This window comes from Thermobia domestica, chromosome 2, assembly GCF_964235325.1.
Source record: "Thermobia domestica chromosome 2, izTheDome1.hap1.1, whole genome shotgun sequence".
Taxonomy (NCBI): Eukaryota; Metazoa; Arthropoda; class Insecta; order Zygentoma; family Lepismatidae; genus Thermobia; species Thermobia domestica.
In genome coordinates this window covers 1,392,792-1,414,069 of record NC_137455.1, presented here as the reverse complement: position 1 = coordinate 1,414,069, position 21,278 = coordinate 1,392,792, and the positions used below count along the sequence as shown (strand labels likewise).

At 38.9% G+C, this 21,278-nt stretch overlaps 1 protein-coding gene across 1 annotated transcript in view; it reads left to right on the top strand.

Annotated features, from left to right (window-relative positions):
- The first annotated feature begins 1,466 nt into the window (after nucleotides 1–1,466).
- Nucleotides 1,467–21,278, top strand: part of LOC145669786 (tubulin beta-2 chain-like) — a 105,993-nt gene continuing 86,181 nt past the window's right edge. Inside the window, exon 1 of the mRNA XM_081738129.1 lies at nucleotides 1,467–1,651. Within this exon, the coding sequence (XP_081594255.1) occupies nucleotides 1,595–1,651 (57 nt within the window). The 5' untranslated portion in view covers nucleotides 1,467–1,594. The remainder of the gene's footprint in view (nucleotides 1,652–21,278) is intronic.

Genomic DNA, 21,278 nt, shown 5'->3' with positions numbered 1-21,278 from the left:
AATTGGGTGGAGGACACGGTACCTAAATGGTACAGCACTGATCTCTGGTGCGTGGGGTCCTTGGTTCGTTCCTCGGCTAAGTAAGCTTGTGGTGGACATCATGTTCGTGGGTTTTTTCGAGGTACTTTCGTTTCCTCCCGCATTCTCATTCCGCCAATTCCTCTACCATCATTCACTTGTCTTAATCGTAAGTCTCCCTTAACCCCCCCCCCAAAAAAAGGGCATAAACGTGGAACGTTAAACTGGAAAATTTAATTTCAAATTCTGAAAGTAACTTTAGAACTCAACTGAAGAGAATATTGCATGTTCAGAGGTGAACCTTCTTTTTTCTCTAGGGGCGCGGTGGCTCAGTGGTAGAGCGTTCACCTCCGGTGCTTGGGGTCCCTGATTCGATCCCAGCTCGCGCCGTGTGGACTTTATGGTGAACAAACATCGTGCTCGTGGGTTTTCTCGGGGTTCTCCCGTTTCTTCCCACTTTCTTCATTCCACCATTTCACTCATCTCTCATCATCATCGTCTCCTTTAGCCTAACCGGCATAATCGTGGGACGTTAAACTTAAAGATTTCAAAGTATCTATTGAAGCTTTCCTGGCGACGTATTGTGAACAGGTCTCCTCGGGCTAGCAGCCAGGTAAATACTGTTATATCTTGCGACGTTTCGAGGGCTGACATCGTCCTCATCTTCAGACGAATATTAAAGATTTCATTTTTTTCTTTTTTCTGTATTAGTTTTGTTATTTTATTTTGTTTTTTCTTTGATTTTATCTTTGTGTGTGTACGTTGTTTAGTTTTAGCAAGTTTCTTTCTGCTGTATGAAACTTAGTGAATAAGTAAATAAATACAATATTTTTTTGTTTTTCGGTGGTAATGTAACGCCATGAAATTTAATTTTTATAGAAATAGGAAACAGTGGCGCCAATTTAAGTATTGCTTTGGGGGGAGAAGTGTTTTGGAATGTCTAATTTGTTGTCAGATATCCACCGACAGATCCAGGTAAAAATATCCGGATTCGGGGGGGGGGGGGGCAGGGCTCCTCACGATCAGCACAGTAGCAAATACTATCATTGTTATAATAAATAAGATAAATATATATCATTATTTTTCAAACATAAAATGTATGTTGTCAACTGTGAAAGTGTTCTTCGAAGAAGCAAGAAGACTTGGTATTCAGCTAATTTGTTTTGCAGGCACTGAGACTGTTTTCTTTGAACCACCCTGTTTCTTGCATGAGGGAGACAGACGCCCGGCAGCGAAGACAAACATCTTGTGGTGTTATTCAAAATAATTTCCCACGAACAACCAATCTATGTATAGCTCGTTCCCTGCCATCGGAAATGCAAAAGCCACGTAACACTTCCATATAAGTAGTTGAGGGTTTTTTTTATTAGTTGGCGCTACTGCTGGTGGAGGGGGCAAATGAGGAGAAAGAATGTTTCCGTGTTTAGCCAATGGGGGTCGCCACAGCCTCAGTCGGCGAAGGAGACGAGCTGTTCTTTTCTGACGTTCAAAGCAGTTGGCGGTTAGAGAGCGGAAAAGGCAGAAGGTCGGGGCTTCGAAGTCTGGTACCAGCACTTGTCACACACAATCTTCTAACATGAGAGAAATAGTGCATCTTCAGGCCGGCCAATGCGGGAATCAGATCGGGGCCAAGGTAAGCGACTTTTTTTGTTTTCTTTCTTTGAAAACAAGACTTCCACATCGTCTTAGAACCGGTTTACCCACGTATTTCTTACAGCGCGCCTTTGGAAAAGCTATTTTTAGACTTCCAGTGAGTTCACTTCTTTCATGCGTTTACGATCAGACTATTAAGTTTAATTAAACTCGAGAGATGTCAGAATGCTTTAAAATCGATTCGAATCGGATCAACAACCTCTTTGTTTTCTGTTTCGGTTTAGCTCACACGGTCGTGATTTGATTTTAGGTGGGGCACATTTTCGTGTTGACCGATCATCACACAATAATTGGATTTTTTTTTTTTTTTTTTTTAAAGAAATGTCGAACCCTGGTCAATAATATCCGAAGTAACTTATGTGGGGGTCTATGTATTGAGCACACGTCGGTAGTAGTAATCACGCATGATGATTATTCAGGTGGATTTTATTCTGGGGGCCTAATCTTGGGTGCAAACCCATGGTTCGGATCATACTTTAGTTATTTGGTTCCATCCCATCTGATAGAGCCTTCACACTAAAGATTGTTCGGCTCGAATGAACCAAAACCTTACAAAGTCTGGTCGGAAATAACGGAAATTGTTGCAAGTCGAGACTTGTCGAGAGACAAAGTTCGCATTGTTTTATTGGATATAGCCTATTATAGCATTCTCAAATATTGTTTCGTTTAGTCTGTGTGGTTTTGTATTATATTACAACGGATGAAACACAATCTTTCTTCCAGAAAACTTTTGTCTTAGGAAGGGAGGAAGATCTTTTTTCGAGAGGTCTTCACTGTGACAATACTTCGTAAAGAATGTGCCCTGCACAGAAGTGACACATAGCTCTAATTATCTTAGCTCCGGGAGAGCGATTGGACAACTTCCCTTCCCCTCCTCCTTGCTAGAAATATGCTTGCAAGAAACGCTGAATGGTATTTAGTATTTCCCCCAACTCGTTTCATGGCCCTAGAACCGAGTACCTTCTTTTTGCCTAAAATTTGATACAGGTAGAAAATAAAGGGCCCTGCGGGGCTTCTAACCCAAGAGCGCCGATACCGTGGGGACCGGGCCCCCCAAAGCTCATGTGGGCCCCCATACTGTATTCGTAAATTTACAATATTTGGCATAATTTGAATGCTATTTGTTTTTAAATCCTCATATATGCTTTCTGCATCTGAATGTCCCCCCCCCCAAATTTACTGAGAAATCTGCGCCCTTGTTCGAAGCCCCTTCGCTTGCTGAGCTATATTTTGTGCAGTAGCACAAGAGACCTCGTATGTGCAAGACTGAGGAAGATACTAAATATCAGCCGAAACGTTTCTGGAAATGAAATTAAACTACTAGTAGATCTTTCAGTTTAACGTCCCACGATTATGTTCTTGAGGTTGAGGAAGGCGATGATTAAGGCAGGTGAATGATGGAGTAATTAGAGAAATGAGAATGTGGGAGGAAACGCGATTATACTGAGGAAGCCCAGGGACCCGACACACAAGAGCCAAGCACTCTACCACTGAGTCACCACGTCCGCTAGAAACACTTTCGAGACAGAATGCATGATGTCTCTTAAAATCATGATTTTCATTTGTGATACAATTTCCCTGATTTAAATTTAACCCAACGCAGTGGCTCAGTGGTAGTGTTCACCTTTGGTGCGTATGGTCCCTGGTTCGATCCCAGCTCGCGACAAGACTGGTGGACAAACACCATGTTTGTGGGTTTTCTCGAGGTTCTCCCATTTTCTTCATTTCATTCATTTCTCATCACTATCTTTAGCCTACATGGCATAGTCGTGGGACGTAGGACTGAAATATTTCAATTTTTTTTTTTTTAAATAATGCGGACAGTTTTTCAAGAGAATCGAAAATTGAAATTTCTTACATGGGAGGTGAAGGTTAAAGATCTTCATAGTTATTGAACAAATATCGAGAAGGTATCGTACTTATATGCAGGGCCGTAACTTGTGTAGGGGGCAGGGCGCCGTTCGAGATGGGGGGGTGGGTGCATTTTGAGGCAAAATTTTCTTACTCCATTTGCGATACGAACATGAAATTATAAATGAAGCATCAAACAACTTCAATACATTACATAAACAAAACAGCACACAAAACTTAAATAAAACAAAAATGACTTGAGGGCTCATTTCTGTTAAAAAAAAAAAAAAAAAAAGTCTACTATTAGGGACCCTAGAAATATTTATTCGTATGGCTGTGAGATTTGTCAATATTGTCCCCTTAATTTGTCATGTATGGAACGGGCCCATGGGCGCAAATAACGGCCCCAGAGATCTTGCCGTGCGGGAGGTCCCACAGGCTCCGGAAGGGTCATAAAGAGTAAAGGAAAGATGGAAGAAAAGGGCTCAAAAATTAGAAAAACAACTTATCCAAAGCACAACTAAAATATGAAATGAAAGATGAAACAAATTATTGTTCGTTGCGTAGTTGGAGGTATAGGACTTCAGTATGTTGTTCTGTAGTAACAGAAAATCTGTGGCCAAATAGTCATTCTTGAGAATAAAGTCCCAATTAATCTGGAAGTATGGTCACAGTATTTTGTTAGTAGACCTGCCTGAAGTGACAGCCCTGGATTCCAACTGTATGTGCCTGTATCAGGTATTGAACCCAACCCCTGCATACAAAACAACGGGTTTAACCACTCTACCACGTAGACATTGAAGAGAATTCTAACATTAGATTTGTTAGGTTTGATTTAATAGACCGTTAGATACATTATTGGATGTGTTGCAGTGGCGGATCTAGAAGGTTAATACTGGGGGGGGGGGCAGCCAGACCCCAGACTATAATAGGTGTATCATGAGTTTACTATAAAATTTCAAAAAACAAGTCTTTACTTTGACTCAAACAGTGACTTTAATCGGTTCTTATAGGTTTAGTCGCCTCCTGGATCCGGGCTGGATTCGCCACTGCTGTGTTGCAAAGATTTGGCATCTAATTTCGGTTGCATAAATTTGATGCTAACAGATCTTTCATATTTTATCGCCAGGACCAACTTCGAAAGATACTAAGTACCACAGAACCTAGGAGTATAAGGAATTTCTGTTAACTCCAGAAAATTTCGTCAATTAGTCAGTGGCGTACGCAATCCTGCGGTACTCTCACAACGATTTTTATGGAGATAGTTTGGCTACGGTTATATAATTTGAACTACTCACCAACTACCTCTTCTGTAGGTCCCATAGTATTGGAGCTATGGACATTTAAAGTTTTTTTTTTTCGGCAGCCTAGGCCCTATAATTCCGAAATGATGAATTTCTGCGCCCAGGTTGGTCTATACTTTTTGTCTAATCTTGGTGTGAGGAATCACCTCCCAAACTCGGTGTCTTGAAACTTCCTGTATAGTATATGGATAGGTAGATAGATAGATAGATGGATATGACTCTCTTAGGAACCAAACAATACAAGATAAACAAAAGTAACTTTTTTTTACTGGATACCATAAGTGACTTACACAGTATCCTAATCTAAGGTGGTATGGCAAAATTATGTAGCACTGCGATTATCTTGGAAACGAGTTGTTCAAGATTGTCGTCAAAAAGTATTGGAAAGACCTTCATCCAGCAATGAATAGACAAGTCTTGATAATGATGTTTCAAATGTAAGTAACCCTCATCATTTCACTCATCATGATCCCAGTTTCTGAACATCATTCTTGACACCTCATGCACTCTAGGCCTATATCTGGGTATAACAAACGGTTCTGCGAACTCAAAGTATTTTAACAACAGGTTCTAGAGAACCGACTAGCACCACTGGCAATAATTTGAAATAAATATTTTTACTTAAGGAGCGAACCTAAGTTGCGTTATTTTCTCTTAAGGTGTGTGTGTGGTGCTGAATGGGAAGGGACTTAAATCCTTTAAAGTCTATGTCTTTGGTTTGAATCCAAGGATTATCTTGTTCACCCAAACATGCAATGAAAAGGGACACAAGCTACTTAATGCCTTCTCCAAACTCTCAATATTAATCTCGTAAATAATGAATTTAATCTCATCTGGTAAGTGTAGCGACCTCTCAATTTTATCAGAACCCATAGTTTGAGAAGAATACGCGACAAAACGTACTAGCGACAAAACGTACCACCGACAAAACGTACCACTTACCCTGAGGGCTGCTTGTGAAGGGTTTTCTTAAAACACTTTAAATAATGACAAGCGACAAAACGTACCACTTGTCTGCAGGGCTACTTGCGAAGAGTCTTCCAATCAGCCATCAAATAATGTCAGGCGACAAAACGTACCACTTGATAGGACAGTATATAAGTATATATATATATCGGCCAAAATAAGGTTAAAAGTTGAACAGATTGGTGGTGAGAAAAGTACCGATGCAAGACCAAGACTAGGACTAAGGCTAAGACTAAGACTATGCCTGCAAAATTCTCTCAACACCAAGACCATGCCTGCAAGATTCTCGCCAGACCAAGACCAACAAGAATCTTGCATATGCAATATTTGAATATTTGCTGATTTTCATCACACTTTATCCAGGCTTTGGACCAGAGACGGATAGGCATTATTAGAGGGGCGCGGGCGCTTTCTCCCACAAGGGCCACCACCATCTCAATGTCACAAATCAATTGCACAGTTTTCTTTCTACAGGAAGTCAATAGTATTAACAATTGACAATTAAAACCTGATATTCTTTGAACAGTATATTATTCTGAATTGTTCAAAATATTATATGAAGTTCAAGGAGAACGTATACTATATTACAAAATTTTTTAGTGTTCTAGTTTTTGATGCTACTGTATCTATCACTTTTGCATTCGAAATATTTTTTTAAATAAATCTTTTTCAATAGACATCAACAAAATGTTTTCAAATGTTCCTGAGACATGGTACTCGTTAGCCTATTTTTAATGTATTTCAGTTTATTTCAATTTTGAAAAATTTCTTTCACATGTTACCTGAGTTATGGGCAAAGTCAATAAAAATTTGTATGTTGGAAACCAGGATAAGTATTACTGCACAAATTACAATTCTTCAAAATTAAAAAGCAGCACATTGGACAATTTTGCAACACGTTTTGCATTCGCTTTCCTTGTAAACAAATGTATTTTCTCCTAATTCTGAATCATTTGCACCATCAGCACAGCCATTTTTCCTCGGTTGTGTTCGTCATCAATAGGGATGCGCACGAGACAAGATTTGTGGCTGTCTCGTCTCGAAAATGTGCTGTAAAAGTGATGTCTCGACTCGAAAAATGTATATTTCTCTATTGGAAGAGCCGTGTCTCGACTCGAATTTTGTCAGGAAAATTCTGTCTCGACTCGTCTCGTGCGCATCTCTAGTCATCAAGACTGACTTTCAAGGATATCCACGTCCCTCAAAAGTCCAAGAAAATACATTTATAGTATCATTGGAAACTTTTCTTAACTGAAGGTTTTCAGAAAATATGTAAGTTTATCGAAAGGCACGTCTGGAAGTTCTGTTACTTGGTTCAAGTGGCTAGGGTCCAAATAATCCATAAAGTACATTGCTTCTTGAATCTTGAAGAAATACTCAAAACTACCATGTCCAATATTGTGTTGAATGCTTCGATGCAGTACCTGGTCATTGGATAGAAGCAGCTTCATCTTCATATTCACAGGAAAAATCTTTGTCCATCTTTGAAGGCGAATTGTCGACAGGTCAATAAAAAAAAAATCACGTTCTAAGTCTTCAAATTTGTTATTGGCCCATTCTGCAAAGCTTAATGCTGCATTCTTAACGGATTCAAAATCATCTCTCTACTCTTTCAGTTTGAACAGAGTAGTCTGCACCATGCGATAGGGCTACACTAGCAGCGCCCTCTATTTGGAGATAGTTTGACAGAGAGGTAGTCACTTGAAATATCTTAAGGAACTTTTCTGCTGTCCGAATTGTTTTAAACTTGAGAAGATCTTTTATATATCCTTTCGCTTTACACCTAGCTTTTGGTTTGATATTTTCTGTAGAAGCAATTTTCCTAATTGTTATGTTCAACTCTATATACAAAGCACTTTTTGGGTTCGAAAAATGACCAAACTTTTTCTGAACAACAGTGTTTTCTACCATCTTGTCTCCGCAATAACTCTAAGACGCCTTTGTTAACATTTGATCTTCCAAATGTACATTCGCTGATAAGACTCACGCATAAATATCGCACAGTCATTCAGCAGAACAATGACACAGAATCAATGCAATTTTTTGTCAGATCACATATGACATGATTGAGTATATGAGCGTAACACCACACGTGTAACTGAGTTTCTTAATAGTTAAGCAGTTAGCGTATGCGCCTTTGTGGTGGGAGACCTGGGTTCGATTACCGGCGGGAGCTCATGTGCTTCGGATTTCCCGTAAATCAGTATGCCCCGTCTCATATGGCCTCGCTGCTAAAAGGGCCGTTAAACTCAAAATCAACTGAATCACACGTGTAACTGATCATAGGTGAATTGAAAAAATCCGAAGATTGTCCTTGCATGTTACTTGAGCCATCGGTTGAATTTCAAATACACTTCTTAATATCAAGGTTCAACTTCTGCAGAATTTCCAGCAGTAAACCGCAAAGACACTGGTCTGTGGTAGATATGCATTTTACAATGACAACAATACTTTGTTTAACAACCATTTTAACAACATACCGTAAAACAACAGAGCACTGGCTTGAAACTACTATATCTTGAGTAGTGTCTAATAGAACAGAAAATATTGAAGCTTGAGAGACTTCTTTCGAAATATCTTCTCTGATAAGTGTGCTGATAGCATTCAAAACATAATTCACCGTGTTTAGTAGAAGTTATGCGACCACAATCCTGCTTACTTCCTCGTATATGACTCTTCTCTGTGACCTTATCTAAATTACTTTTAAGCAGAAGATCAAATTTGCTTAAGAAAGGAATAATATCCAAAAAGTTTCCATGATCTATAGCTGTGTATTTCAGTTTATAGGCTGCTACATTTCCTCTGTAAATGAGCCCTCTTTTACCTATGAGTTTCTGCACATTGACAACTCGATACATTACCCGTCTGTTCTTCTCAACCTTATACTGCCATTGTTTTACCTGCTCATGAGGAAGTAGTTTCTTAACATGAAGTGGTACGTTTTGTCGCGGATTAAATATCCGAAATGTTTTAATTAGTCCATGACAGGTTGTAATTTATGTAAGTGGTACGTTTTGTCGTGGAATAAATATCAGAAATGCTTTAGTTAATCCATGATAGGTTGTCATTTATGACAGGTCGTCAAAAGTGGTACGTTTTGTCGCGAAAATTCAAGTGGTACGTTTTGTCGCTGGTACGTTTTGTCGGGACACCGTTTGAGAATTTCATTTATATAGATTAGATACGTATCTTGACAGGAGATTTTTAAGTTAATCTTCCACAATAATTGGATGTATTTCGTAGAATTAAGGAAAGAATTGCGTAAGAGATTGACTTTAGAAGGATGAGCTTGTGATTTGCCATTTGTACATACACGTAATAAAGTCTTGCAATACACCATTTCGTTTTAAAATGTTGGCTTCTGAGAAACTGCGGCTTCAGCTATAAAGAAAAGAAAAGCAGTATTGAAGAGTTGATTGTAAGATTAAGGCGACACGTAGGATCAAAATGCACTTGTGTGTGTGCCAGGGGCGGATCCAGGACCGACTTCTGGGGAAGGGGGCGGTGGGTTGTCATACTGTTACTTTTAAGGGCTCCAAACTTTGGGGTGGGTTTTATTTATATATATATAAAATAAGAGTTTCCTCTTCTGGGGGGGGGGGGGGCGATCGCCCCGATCGCCCCCCTCTGGATCCGCTCCTGGTGTGTGCGCGTGTTCTTTCCCACAAGGAGTTTCGAAAAAAAAAAATGCCCCAGTTTTGACGAACTTCTAGGTTTGACCGCTTATTTAGTGAAATTGAAATTGGTAACCCAAACTTAAAACTTGGTCACTGAAATGGTAGGCAGATTCTTATACTGAGTGGCTAACAAATGTCCTCACTGGTCACTGTGCATAGTATTTTGATGTTCTGCGTCTTTCATGGAATTTATTGACTGGCATGAAATTCGAACAGCTTATGGGAATTTTAGTGAAGTACCCCACTCCTTTTCCCCCTTCTAGTCATATATAAATCTGAGATACGTTTTTACTTTAAATGAAGGCACCAAATTTTGCAACCTGTATTTACCCCCTTTGCATATCGTATTTCCAATCCCTTTCTTGTGTAGGTCGTATACATCTAATATATCTATCTTATATAAATGCTGGAACACATGCATAATTATTTTGAGTAAAAAAGCAAAATGTCAAATTTCACGTTTATAAACCTCAGGAACCAAGATAGGCTAAGAACATCTTAAATAATTGCAACACCCAGCACCATTTTCTTTCTATTTTTTTCCCTTGTTCTAGATTAAAAAGAATAAAAAATACATTGTGACTCGTGATTATTTTAAATAAACAGTTCGAATACAAGTTAGCGTATAAGCCTTTGACGTGGGAGAACCCGGGTTAGATTCCTGGCGAAAGCTCATGTGGTTCGAATTTAACGTTAATCAGTAGGTCCCGTCTCATATAGCCTCGCTGCTGAAAGAGATGTTAAAAGCATTTTGAGATATAGATATAAACTTATAATAATTGCTATCGCTCTTTCTCCCGTTGCACGTCGAATTTCCCAAACTGCCCAAATTTTAAGTTTCAAGCTTACGCAGTTTTGCCTGGGCGTTGATCAGTCAAGATTTCTTTTATAGAGATTTGTTACATTGCATGCTATTAAGTTTGTTAGACACACACACACACACACACACAAAAAAAAAGATTACTGCTACTATAGTACTTGGGTATTGGTTCGATTCCCGGCTTAAGCAGTAGGTTCCATCTCAGCCTCAACAAATTAAGCGTTTCCGTTGATACGAGAAATGGAGTTCTGAACTTTGAATGCTTCAGTTTGTTTGTTCGGGTGGATGCATCAGTTTACGTAGGGAGAAATGAGTCAATATCCGTCGAGCGTCTAGCAAGTCTCGTGGCGTGTTTTACGATGACGTGTCTTTGTTTTGACATTTCTCCTTCCCTCCATTGCCACGTTTGCTCTATATAGTCTTGACTTAGCGACCGCCTTGTCAGTGGTTTGTCCATTTTGTGACGAATACTCAAAGGGAGATGGCGCCTCTTGGAACATTAAAATTCATCAGGTCCCTGAAAGGAACAAATTAAATTAACACAAGCGGCTGTCCGGTTCTGAGAGATTCCCGTCTGTTGAATATGGACCATTCTGGCACCTTTAAAATATTTCAGAATTCCATTAAATGAGAGTTGTTAAAAATAGACTGCTATTTCGGTATGTAATAGTATGAGCTTTCTCTAATTTGGCAGGGGCCGCGATGGCTAAGTGGTAGAGCCTTCAATTCTGGTGTGAGGTCTTTGGTTAGATCCAAGTCGCGCCAAGTGAGCTTTATAGTGGGCAAAAACCGTGTGCATAGGTTTTCTCGGGGTTCTTCTGTTCCCTCCTACTTTCTTAATTCCATCATTTCCTTCATTTCTCTCATCACCGTCTCCTTTGGTCTAGCCGGCATAATGTGGGACGTAAATCTCAAAGATTTCATTTCATTTCTAATTTAAGACGCTCACTGAAATGTCTAGCTTTACGTCCCACAATTAGTGCCCTATAGACTAAAGGGGACGAATGATCAGCGAAAGTGATTTGTTATGAACTAATTTGGTAGAATGAGAATGTGAAAGGAAACGGAACAAGTGAAAAAATTAATACTTTGTTGTCTGAGAAACTCGCATGGCATAAGATCGAACCAGGGACCTCTCGCGCCAGAGATAGCGCTCTACCATAGAGCTTCCGTGCCCCTCTACCGTAATTCATCATACTGTTGAGGCATAAGTTTTGTAGTGTCGACTGACGTCACTTAAAGCAACGTTACTCTATTCCGTCTCGTATTAGTGCTTTGCCTGGAAGCTGTTTGTAGTCTGGACTGGATATTGATTGGGTTTTGGAAAAAGTGATTTTTCTTTCTCCGACAAAATACTTTTTATGTAGATTTATTCCCTGTAACTTCACAGTGCGTAATTTGACGGTCATGTTTGCTGTACTTACAGTGGCGTAGGAAAGGGGGGGCGAGAGGGGCCGGGCCCCCCCAAAGAGGTCCGACAATGTACTTTGGTACTTTGATGTTTATAATTTTTTATATATTTTTATGTGTATATAATTTTTGTTTGTAATTTTTTCTATATTTACCTATAACAGCACTTACCCCCCCCCAAACATACTTCCTGGCTACGCTACTCTGTACTTATTATGTATGAAGTAATAACCTGAATTTCGAGGCTATTTGGAATGAGCCTCGGTAAGGAAGTAATTGGATTTTAGATTTTTAAAATTTAGGCAGAAAAGAGTAGTATGCACACAAATCTCTTTGGTGTGATTTCATTTTAAAAGTTTGAAGAACTATTTTGTTGACAAAGGAGCAAGAATACCAGAATTAATTCATAACATATTTCCTTCCCCCCACCTCCCTGTAACATTGCAGTAACTTCTGAAATAGAGCACTGTCACGATACCATCGAATAATGCACAACAGCGAATTTTATAGCCAAAGTTATAGTCGTTATTGGCCTTAGTGATGCCAGAACCTTTGCTGTTTGTTTTAGATGATCTGAGAATGAATTTGTTTTTGCACTCAGTCGGAATGGTGTACAGGGACCGCGGTGGCTCAGTGGTAGAGCGTTCACATCTGGTGCATGGGGTCCTTGGTTCGATCCCAGCTCGAGCTAGTGAACTTTGTATTATGATTGAAGACTTTTTCAAGCAGTATCGTAACGTCACGAACGTAATTTTTCTTGAGGTGCGTACTGTCGCTTTCTTCTAAATTAAATTTAAGCTTATTTCATGTGCACGCGCTTTTATTGTCTTTATTACTTTTTCTGTGCGCGAGCTCCTTCGTGGCTAAGCGGTTAGCGTACGCGCCTTTGGCGTGGGAGACCCGGGTTCGATTCCCGGCGGGAGCTCATGTGGTTCGGATTCCACGTTAATCAGTAGGTCCACGTCTCATATAGCCTCGCTGCTAAACGGGACATAAAAACTCAAAATCACCTCACTTTTTCTGTGCGCGTAGGTCCGAGTTCGTAGGTGGTAGTTGTTACTAATTGGTTCGGGTTACATCTTCAGAACGCATAACTGAATATGATTGCTTCCTTGGAACGAACATTGGAGGTGGTGGTGGGGAAATTACGACTGAACACAAAGTAGTCTGAATTTCTTAATTTTGTGAAGCCAATATTCTGATGAAAGAAAGAGCTGCCTTTCTTCATACATAGGCGATGCATAATTATGAACGTAAAGAAAAGTAACCACTTGTGTGAACAAGCGTTAATAATAAATGCACATGGGTTTTCTATTTTGGAATTGTATTAAAAACTGGTTTAAGACACGCAGCACGTTCTTGGAATTATTTCGGAATGTGTGTTTCTGGCTGGAAGATTCTCACGGTCTTTAGTTTCATCCATGTAGAGGGTGGGGAATCTACACGTCCCCGAGGTTAAACATGAAATTACACTAATTAGTTAATGCAGAATTAAGAAGATTGTTGGTTGATTGCAACTCTTTAAGTAATAAAGGTTGCCAGCTTACTTGTAACACTGTTTACTTGTAGATACGCAGTCATTTTCCCTCAGAAGACGATTAATGAAATAAGTCCAGTGTTCACGCTATGAACTGTTCGTTTGTTGTCTTTAAGAATGTGTTTAATTCTTATAATTATCAAATGAATAAATAAATAAATATAATTTTCAATGGAATTATTCCAAAGCGTATGAGTAATGCTTAAGTTCCAAAGCAACCGATTCCGAGTTCTACTCCAATACTGTAGTGACATTTTCCAGGGGCGAAGCGTCCATAGAAGCTCTGCACAGGCGCCGCTCCTCCTGAGTAAACAGAATGATTCATTAATTTAAGTAATGCAATAATGATTTAAGGTTGGTTTAAAGGGACAAGTTTTGCCGATAGATGGCACTACAGTCTTCGTATCTCTCCCATGTTTTTTTTTTAATCTGTCAGGAAAATTCACTATTTCTCTTACAAATTTCAACCTACAGACTTCAGAGTTTCAGAAAAGGAACTTCATAATGTATCGAAGGCAATAATCCGTGCCAATTTTTTTTATTTAGAATTTTCTTAATTGTTGAAATGGCTTGATTGTTGAAAAAGATATCCAAACCTTTAACAATGGAACTGTTTCAACAATGAAGAAAATTCTAAAAAAATCGACGCGGATTGTTCCCTTTAATAGATTATGAAGTTCCTTCTCTAAAAAAATGAAGTCTCTAGGTTGAAATTTGTAAGAGAAATTGTAAATTTTCGTGAATGGTAATAAATACATGGGAGAGATACGAAAACTGTAGTGACATCTATCGGCAAAACTTGTCCCTTTACACTAACCTTAAGAATAATGTATTAAATATTAAGATAAGAAGGGCACAGAATTTTTCGTAGGAGGGGCAAAGTTTGTAAGTGTTCTTTAAGAAAATAATTCGTCCTTTTGACAAATAACACTCAGCTCAGAATGGGGGAAGGGAAAGATGGTCAAAAGGAGCCCAGGGCTTCATTTGTATACCGTTCTGGGATTCAGTGGTAGAGCGTCCACCTCCGGTGCTTAGGGTCCCTGGTTCGATCCCAGCTCGCTCCGTGTGGACTTTGTGGTGGACAAACACCGTGTCCGTGGGTTTTCTCGGGGTTCTCCCGTTTCCTCCCACTTTCTTCATTCCACCATTTCACACATCTCTCATCATCACCGTCTCTTTTAGCCTAACCGGCATAATCGTGGGACGTAAAACTTTAAAAATTTCATTTCATTTTCTTCAATAATTCGTTGTAACTTAAGAGGAGGTAGAAAGCAGCCGTGATTTGCGTAGTTTTCCTGCTGAAATATTCGACCGGAAGTTATTCTACTCTTCTCTCCCATGCAGCTATGAAAACAAGAGGATGAGGAGTTAAGAGAAACACCTGGCACGCGTCAGGGTTGATTGTTGTTAAAAGGATTAAATGAAAACATTTCCTGCAGATTTGCACCTGTAACTTCCTGTTGAAAAGAGCTTCATGTGGTCTTTCTATTCTTCCACCTGGGTTTTTTCCTGCGAGATTTAACTCTCCTAAACTTATTGCATGAGATTGGAAAAGGTACCGTATGTAATGATTGCTGATTTCAATGATTTAATGATTGATGGAAAGTAATTATATTAAATGTATGATGCAGTATCAGGAGCAGTTTATCAAACTCCTTGACATTTTTACTGTCGATGTAGGTTGAGAGTGGAGAAATTCCGGATTTTGACAAGTTTTTCTTGGAATGGAATGATCATGAGACGTGTAAAGTAACTCAGGGTTTCCATCTGTATGTGCAGGACCTTAGACGCCATACCGTTTGATCGAATTTTGAAATTCGATTATTCTTCATGAAGATTTTTTTCGAATATTTTTAGGTTGAGAAGAAAATTTCCTGAAATTGAAGATTTCTTTGAAACTATTCTAGTGACTTTGTTTCAATTTCGCAAATGTATCATTATAGTGACCGCGACTACTCGTGAAAACTGGGCTCTACACGAATCATAGAACCGCTTTCCCTTTCATTTCATGCATTCGAAGAATTTGGTATTATTCGTAGAGCTGCCTTCCGAACGGACACTCGAGAAAACGTGAAATAGTAGAAGTGCACCAACATCCTTGTCAATCTTAGATCAGTGGGGGGGGGGGAGTTAAAGAACAATAACAATTATTCGAATTAGGAGGTGACGATAATAACAGCAAAAATATAAAACAATAACAAAACGAAACTTAGGAGCAGTCCAACACTGTAGCCTCTGGAGATGTTTTCGGTGTAGCTCGAAAGATCGTACTGGCAAAGTTTCACTGGGGTTGACGACTGGGATACATCCTCGCTTTCTATTGGGTGGTGAAATTGGTGAATCTAGGTCAAGTTTTCTTCACGACTCATCGCGATCATTAAGTAATCTTATAAGTACCATTCGTTCCTAATGCGAAAATGTTTATAAAATACTTTACTACTATCCCCTCTTCCCGTACGATTTTCTCGATTTCAGCTCAGGCGATTTTCTTTTTCTTTCCTTTTCGTAAGTACAGTATTTCGTTTATCAAATCTTATAGAGGGCGTAATTTTATTATTTTAATTAATTGGCTGGATTTCTTTGTGAATGGGTTTTTGGAAGACTTTAGATACCGTTATTTGGTTTACATACGATTAACAACCTTATATAGTACTAAAAGATTTTGTTTGGTTTCATCACCTTTCCCTTGGTAGGATGCAACCTCAACCAATAGTGTAAGAGACTTGGTTTCATAAAAGTCGAACTTGATGTTTGAAAAAAGAAGAAGAAGAAGAATTTAATATCATGACCTATGTATTTATTAACTTCTATATTTCGTGAATAACGGAACTTAATGCACACTTGTAGATATTAGTGGGTAAGTATGATTCTCAGAATTTCTGATATTTGACATGGAGGTTAAATTAGGGCTATATAAACATTATTCAGTGGCGTACGCGTATGTAATGTGATATAAAAACCTTTATATTGTAGTTCTTCCGTGAACCCATTACTCAGCCTCCTTCATCTTACCCGAATTGGCGTATGACATCAGCCAATAAGCTCGCAGTAGGCTGTTACCAAACCTTCAGAGAGGAATCTAATCATTCCTACTTGATTTTGTTCGTATTTGTGAACAATTATGAATGATTAAATTCGTCACTGAAGGTTTGGTAAGAGCGCACTGCGAGCTTATTGGCAGACGCCGTACGCCAATTCGGGTGACGAAGAGTATAGTATAAACTGAATATCTGTGATTCTAGTGATACCGTAATCCAGTGGTTCCCAACCTTTTTTTGACTGACTACATACTTTACTGATTGGCTACGACATCACAACATATTCGTTTGATTTGAGGGGGCAGTGGCTCAGTGGTAGAGCGCTTACCTCTAGTGAACGGGGTCCCTGGTTCGATCCCGGCGAAGTAAGTGTGGTCATCTTGTCCGTGGGTTTTCTGGGGGTGGGGTACTTCCATCATTTACTTGCCTTAATCATCCTTCTCCCTTAGCCTAAAGGACATAAATGTGCTACATTAAGCTGAAATATTTAATTTAATTTAATTTACATTAGTTTGATTTTTAAAATACTAATGTAAATCATAGTATAAGGGTGTTTCTATGAAGGAGTGCCTCTATGTAGTACTGAGCACTCCAGCTTTCGCTGAAGGCGTTGACTGGCACAGTGTTGGTTTTATGAAATGCTTCATTATTTTCAATTCTGAAATTTCGCGACACATCCTGTGGAACCTCAACACACCAGTTGAGAACCACTGGCTTAATTAAGGGTCTTCACTACAGCGAAATTAAACTACCGCTAATTTTAGAGTTTTTCTGTAATATCTTCAAAACAAATAAAAATATTCAAAAAGCAGAAACGTAGTGAACTAGACAATACGATTTTACATGTGATACCTTTATCACAACTTATCTATCTTCTTACGATTTGCAAGTGTATCTAGTTTTAGTATTTTTTGCGGATTCTGTAAATAGCGGCATACCAAAAGCAGATAGGTGAATTGTGGTGAAGGTATCACATACAAAATCGTATTGTCTAGTTCACTACGTTTCTGCTTTTCGAACATTTTTATTTGTTTTGAAGATATTACAGAAAAACTCTAAAATTAGCGGTACTTTAATTTCGCTGTAGTGAAGACCCTTAATCTACAGTATTTTGCTATTAATAAAACTGAAATCTTGGAAAACGTAGACTTCAGATATCTTTCACATGTGTTTCTCCGGCCTTGAAATACTAGGACTTCCGCTCTGATGGATATTATTTTGCCTCTGCCTCTTTATAATTGGATGAGCATGCAGGTATATCTAATCTCCAGAGTTCAAACACTGGTTGCTGGTGTGGAAGAAGTCAGTGGACAATAAAAACAAAGCAGTGACTACTGAGTAGAGTGGTAAGAATATAGACAGTGTTGCCAGTTTTCTCCTGTACCTTCTTTCTTCACAATAAAATTAGTTTATAATTGGCAAGTGAGATACCACAGTTAGTTTTTGTGTCAGTATGCACAACCACAAAGCCATCTGAATTACCTTGTGGCATCAAGTGTGGTCTGAATTCTATTCTCGGTTTGAGTTCATGTGGTTCGGATCCTATATAATCTCGGAGTTGAACGGGATGTTAAATTCCATATTAGTTACGTATCTCACAACTATCTTTATACAGACACTATACACACACTGGTAACATCGTTTACCATGACGGAAATTAACTTTTTTTTTGTACTCCCACTCTCACCTACCGCCCTTGTTTCTTTATCATTTCCAATTTTCTCAATAAAGAGTCATTAGTAAATTTTTTCTTGTGTTTGTATTGTCTTATTTTCTTTTCCGTAGTTTTATAGCAATGATATGCAGAGCAAAAACATGGCCAGTAAAGAAAGCACAGAAAAAAAATAATGTTGCCGAAATTATAGCGCTGCTCTGGATGTGTGGTGTGGAATAATGAGACTGAAGAATGAGAGGGGAACAACCATGGTTGTAGAGATATCTAAGGCAAACTAAGAAAGAAGGCTGCAGTGGTATGGTCATTTAATGAGAACAAACTACTGTGGCTAGAAGAGTGTTTGTAATGGAAGTAGATTGGAAGAGAGATAAAGAAAACATCGACCCCTCACATAAGTGCGAAAAGATGGAGTTTTTTTTTTTTGTTTTTTGTTTTTTTGTTTTTTGACACTAGATCTCATCAAAGCCAGTGGCAATCGAGAAACATGGGATGTGAGTGCTCATCGAAGGATTGACATACCTACATTCAGTGACTGCTATTGACAGAAGTCATATAAGTAAAACTTTAAGGTTGGTTTAAAGGGACAAGTTTTGCCGATAGATGTCACGACAATCTTCGTATCACTCCCATGTATTTTTTACCTTTCACGAAAATTTACAATTTCTTTTACACATTTCAACCTAGAGAGTTCAAATTTTTAGAGAAGGATCTTCATAACCTATCAAAGGGAACAATCCGTGTCGATTTTTTATTTAGAATTTTGTTCATTGTTGAAATTACGGTACTTGATTGTTGAAATGGTTATTTAAATCTTTAACAATGGAACTGTTTCAACAATAAAGAAAATTCTAAATTAAAAATCGGCACGGATTGTTCCGTTTGATACTTTATGAAGATCCTTCTCTAAAAATTAGAACCCTCTAGGCTGAGATTTGTAAAAGAAATTGTAAATTTTCGTGAAAGGTAAAAAATACATGGGAGTGACACGAAGATTGTCGTGACATCTATCGGATAAACTTGCCCCTTTACACTAACCTTAAATTCCGTTGCTAGAAGCTGAGAGGAGAACACTTCGCAGAAATGTATACAAGAATTAGAGCTTTAGCTAAGCTTCTTTCCTTTAGCTTGTAGCGACACACTTTGTGACTTACTTCCTTTAAGAACCGCCACTGGCTACATTATATTCAACTTATCGCTCTCACTCGAAAAGAAAATCCTTTAACACTGTTGGCCGAATACTGAACATAGACGTTTGTTCTTTACATGAATAACCATGTGGAACATGTTAGACAGAGAACGTTACTAATCTGAACTTAACAATGTCAATATATATTCTCCAAAACTGTTGGGGTCGCGGTGGCTCAGTGGTAGTGTTCGCCTCTGGTACATGGGGTCCTTGGTTCAATCCCAGCTTGCACCAAGTGAGCTTTGTGGTGGACAAACACCGTATTAGTGGGTTTTCTCGGGATTCTCCCGTTTTCTCTCACTTTTTTCATTCCACCATTTCACTCATTTCTGATCAGTCTCCTTTAGCCTATGTGGCATAATCGTGCAACGTAAAACTTAGATTTCATTTCATTTTCTCCAAAACTGTTTCCTAAACGTTCTCCCTCAATCTACCCTTCTGATTTTGTCTTTAGTAGTTAAAATCATGGTGAAATACGATTGCAGGGAAATAAAGCCGACACCCCAAGCTTTGAACTTGTCGGTTGTGAAAACTTGATATGATACGATCTTATCAAACAAATAACGGGATGCTAATAATTGTTGTGTAAATATATTTAGATTTGCGTAGAGTTGAGCCAGTTTTCATTACCGAGACTGATGGAGACCTACAGCTTAACGCGAGATTTAAGCCTCGCTCAACCTGCTTCCCCAGGAAATCTCAACGAGATGGCTCTGGCAAGTCCCCTGCGTGATCGATGTCAAATATTTGACAAACCAAAGTCATCTTGATCTGAAGTACGCAATATAAAAGCTAATTTTAACCGACGAGACAGAGATCTCTACAGCAGGAATACATGCAAAAGAATGTAAGATTGAAAAAAAAAAAAAAAAAAAAACAAAGTGAAGAGGCAATTCCTTTTATGAAAAGGCTTTGACTCATTATTGTCGGCGGCTGTTGACGCCAATCTATCGAAATGTGTGCATTGTTTAGTCTACGTGACGGTAGAAGAAATAACATTGGTGAATCACTGGCATCCGGTGGCTAAATGTATTGTTATTCGTGTCGAAATGCCACCGGAAATGGTAGCCTATTAATATTAAGTAACATCTGCATTGTTTAGGTAAATTTGTCATTCATTGACGTTATTTGAATTTCGCTAATATTCTGTGTAAGAGATGTCTTTAGATATATGATGAAAGTAGACTAATATGCAGCAATAAATACAGATCTCCTTCACGGAAATAAAATTTACTAAGAGATTAAAAAGCCGAAGGATCTAACGGAGCGAAGTAGCTCAAGTGGTAGAGCGTTGGCTTCGCATTCGGGAGGTCGTGGGTTCGAATCCCGCTGCCGACCATCATGACAAGTTTTCCAGGGTTTCCCTCAGTCCTACCAGGCATATGCCGGGATGGTACCTACTAAACAGGCTATGGCCAATATCTTCCCAAATTCTTTCCATTGTTATTGTTGTTGTTGGATATCCAGTATAAAATGGCCTCTGAGCTGTATCTGGTGATTGTTTAATAAATAAATAAGTTACACTGTGGCTCAGTGGTAGAGTGCTTACCTCTGGTACTTGGGGTTTCTTGTTCCATCCCCGGCCAAGTAAATTTGTGGTGGACAATATCGTGTCCATGAGTGTTCTCGGGGTACCCCAGTTTCCGCCCACTTTCTCATTCCACCATTCACTTGCTTTAATCATAGTTTTCCTTAGCCTACAGGACATAATCGTGGGACGTTTAACTTAAGAAATTCATTTCCTTTTTAATATTGTCCTTCCATCTGCACCTAGGCCTTTCTAATGGTACTTTTCGAATTGGATTTCCAGTTAAAATTTTGAGAGCATTTTTACTTTCTCTCTTTCTGGCTACATAACTTGCCCACCTGAGCCTCCTACACTTGATAACTCTTAACAATATTTAGTAAATGGTGTAAATTATGCAGTTCCGCATTATGAAGTTTCCTCCATTCTCCATTCCCCTCCCTCTTGGATTCGAATATTTGGGAAGATTTTCTCACATACTTTCAGTCTGCGTTCTTTCCTCAGAATTAGGGATGCGCACGAGACAAGATTTGTGGCTGTCTCGTCTCGAAAATGTGCTGTAAAAGTGATGTCTCGACTCGAAAAATGTATATTTTTCTATAGGAAGAGCCGTGTCTC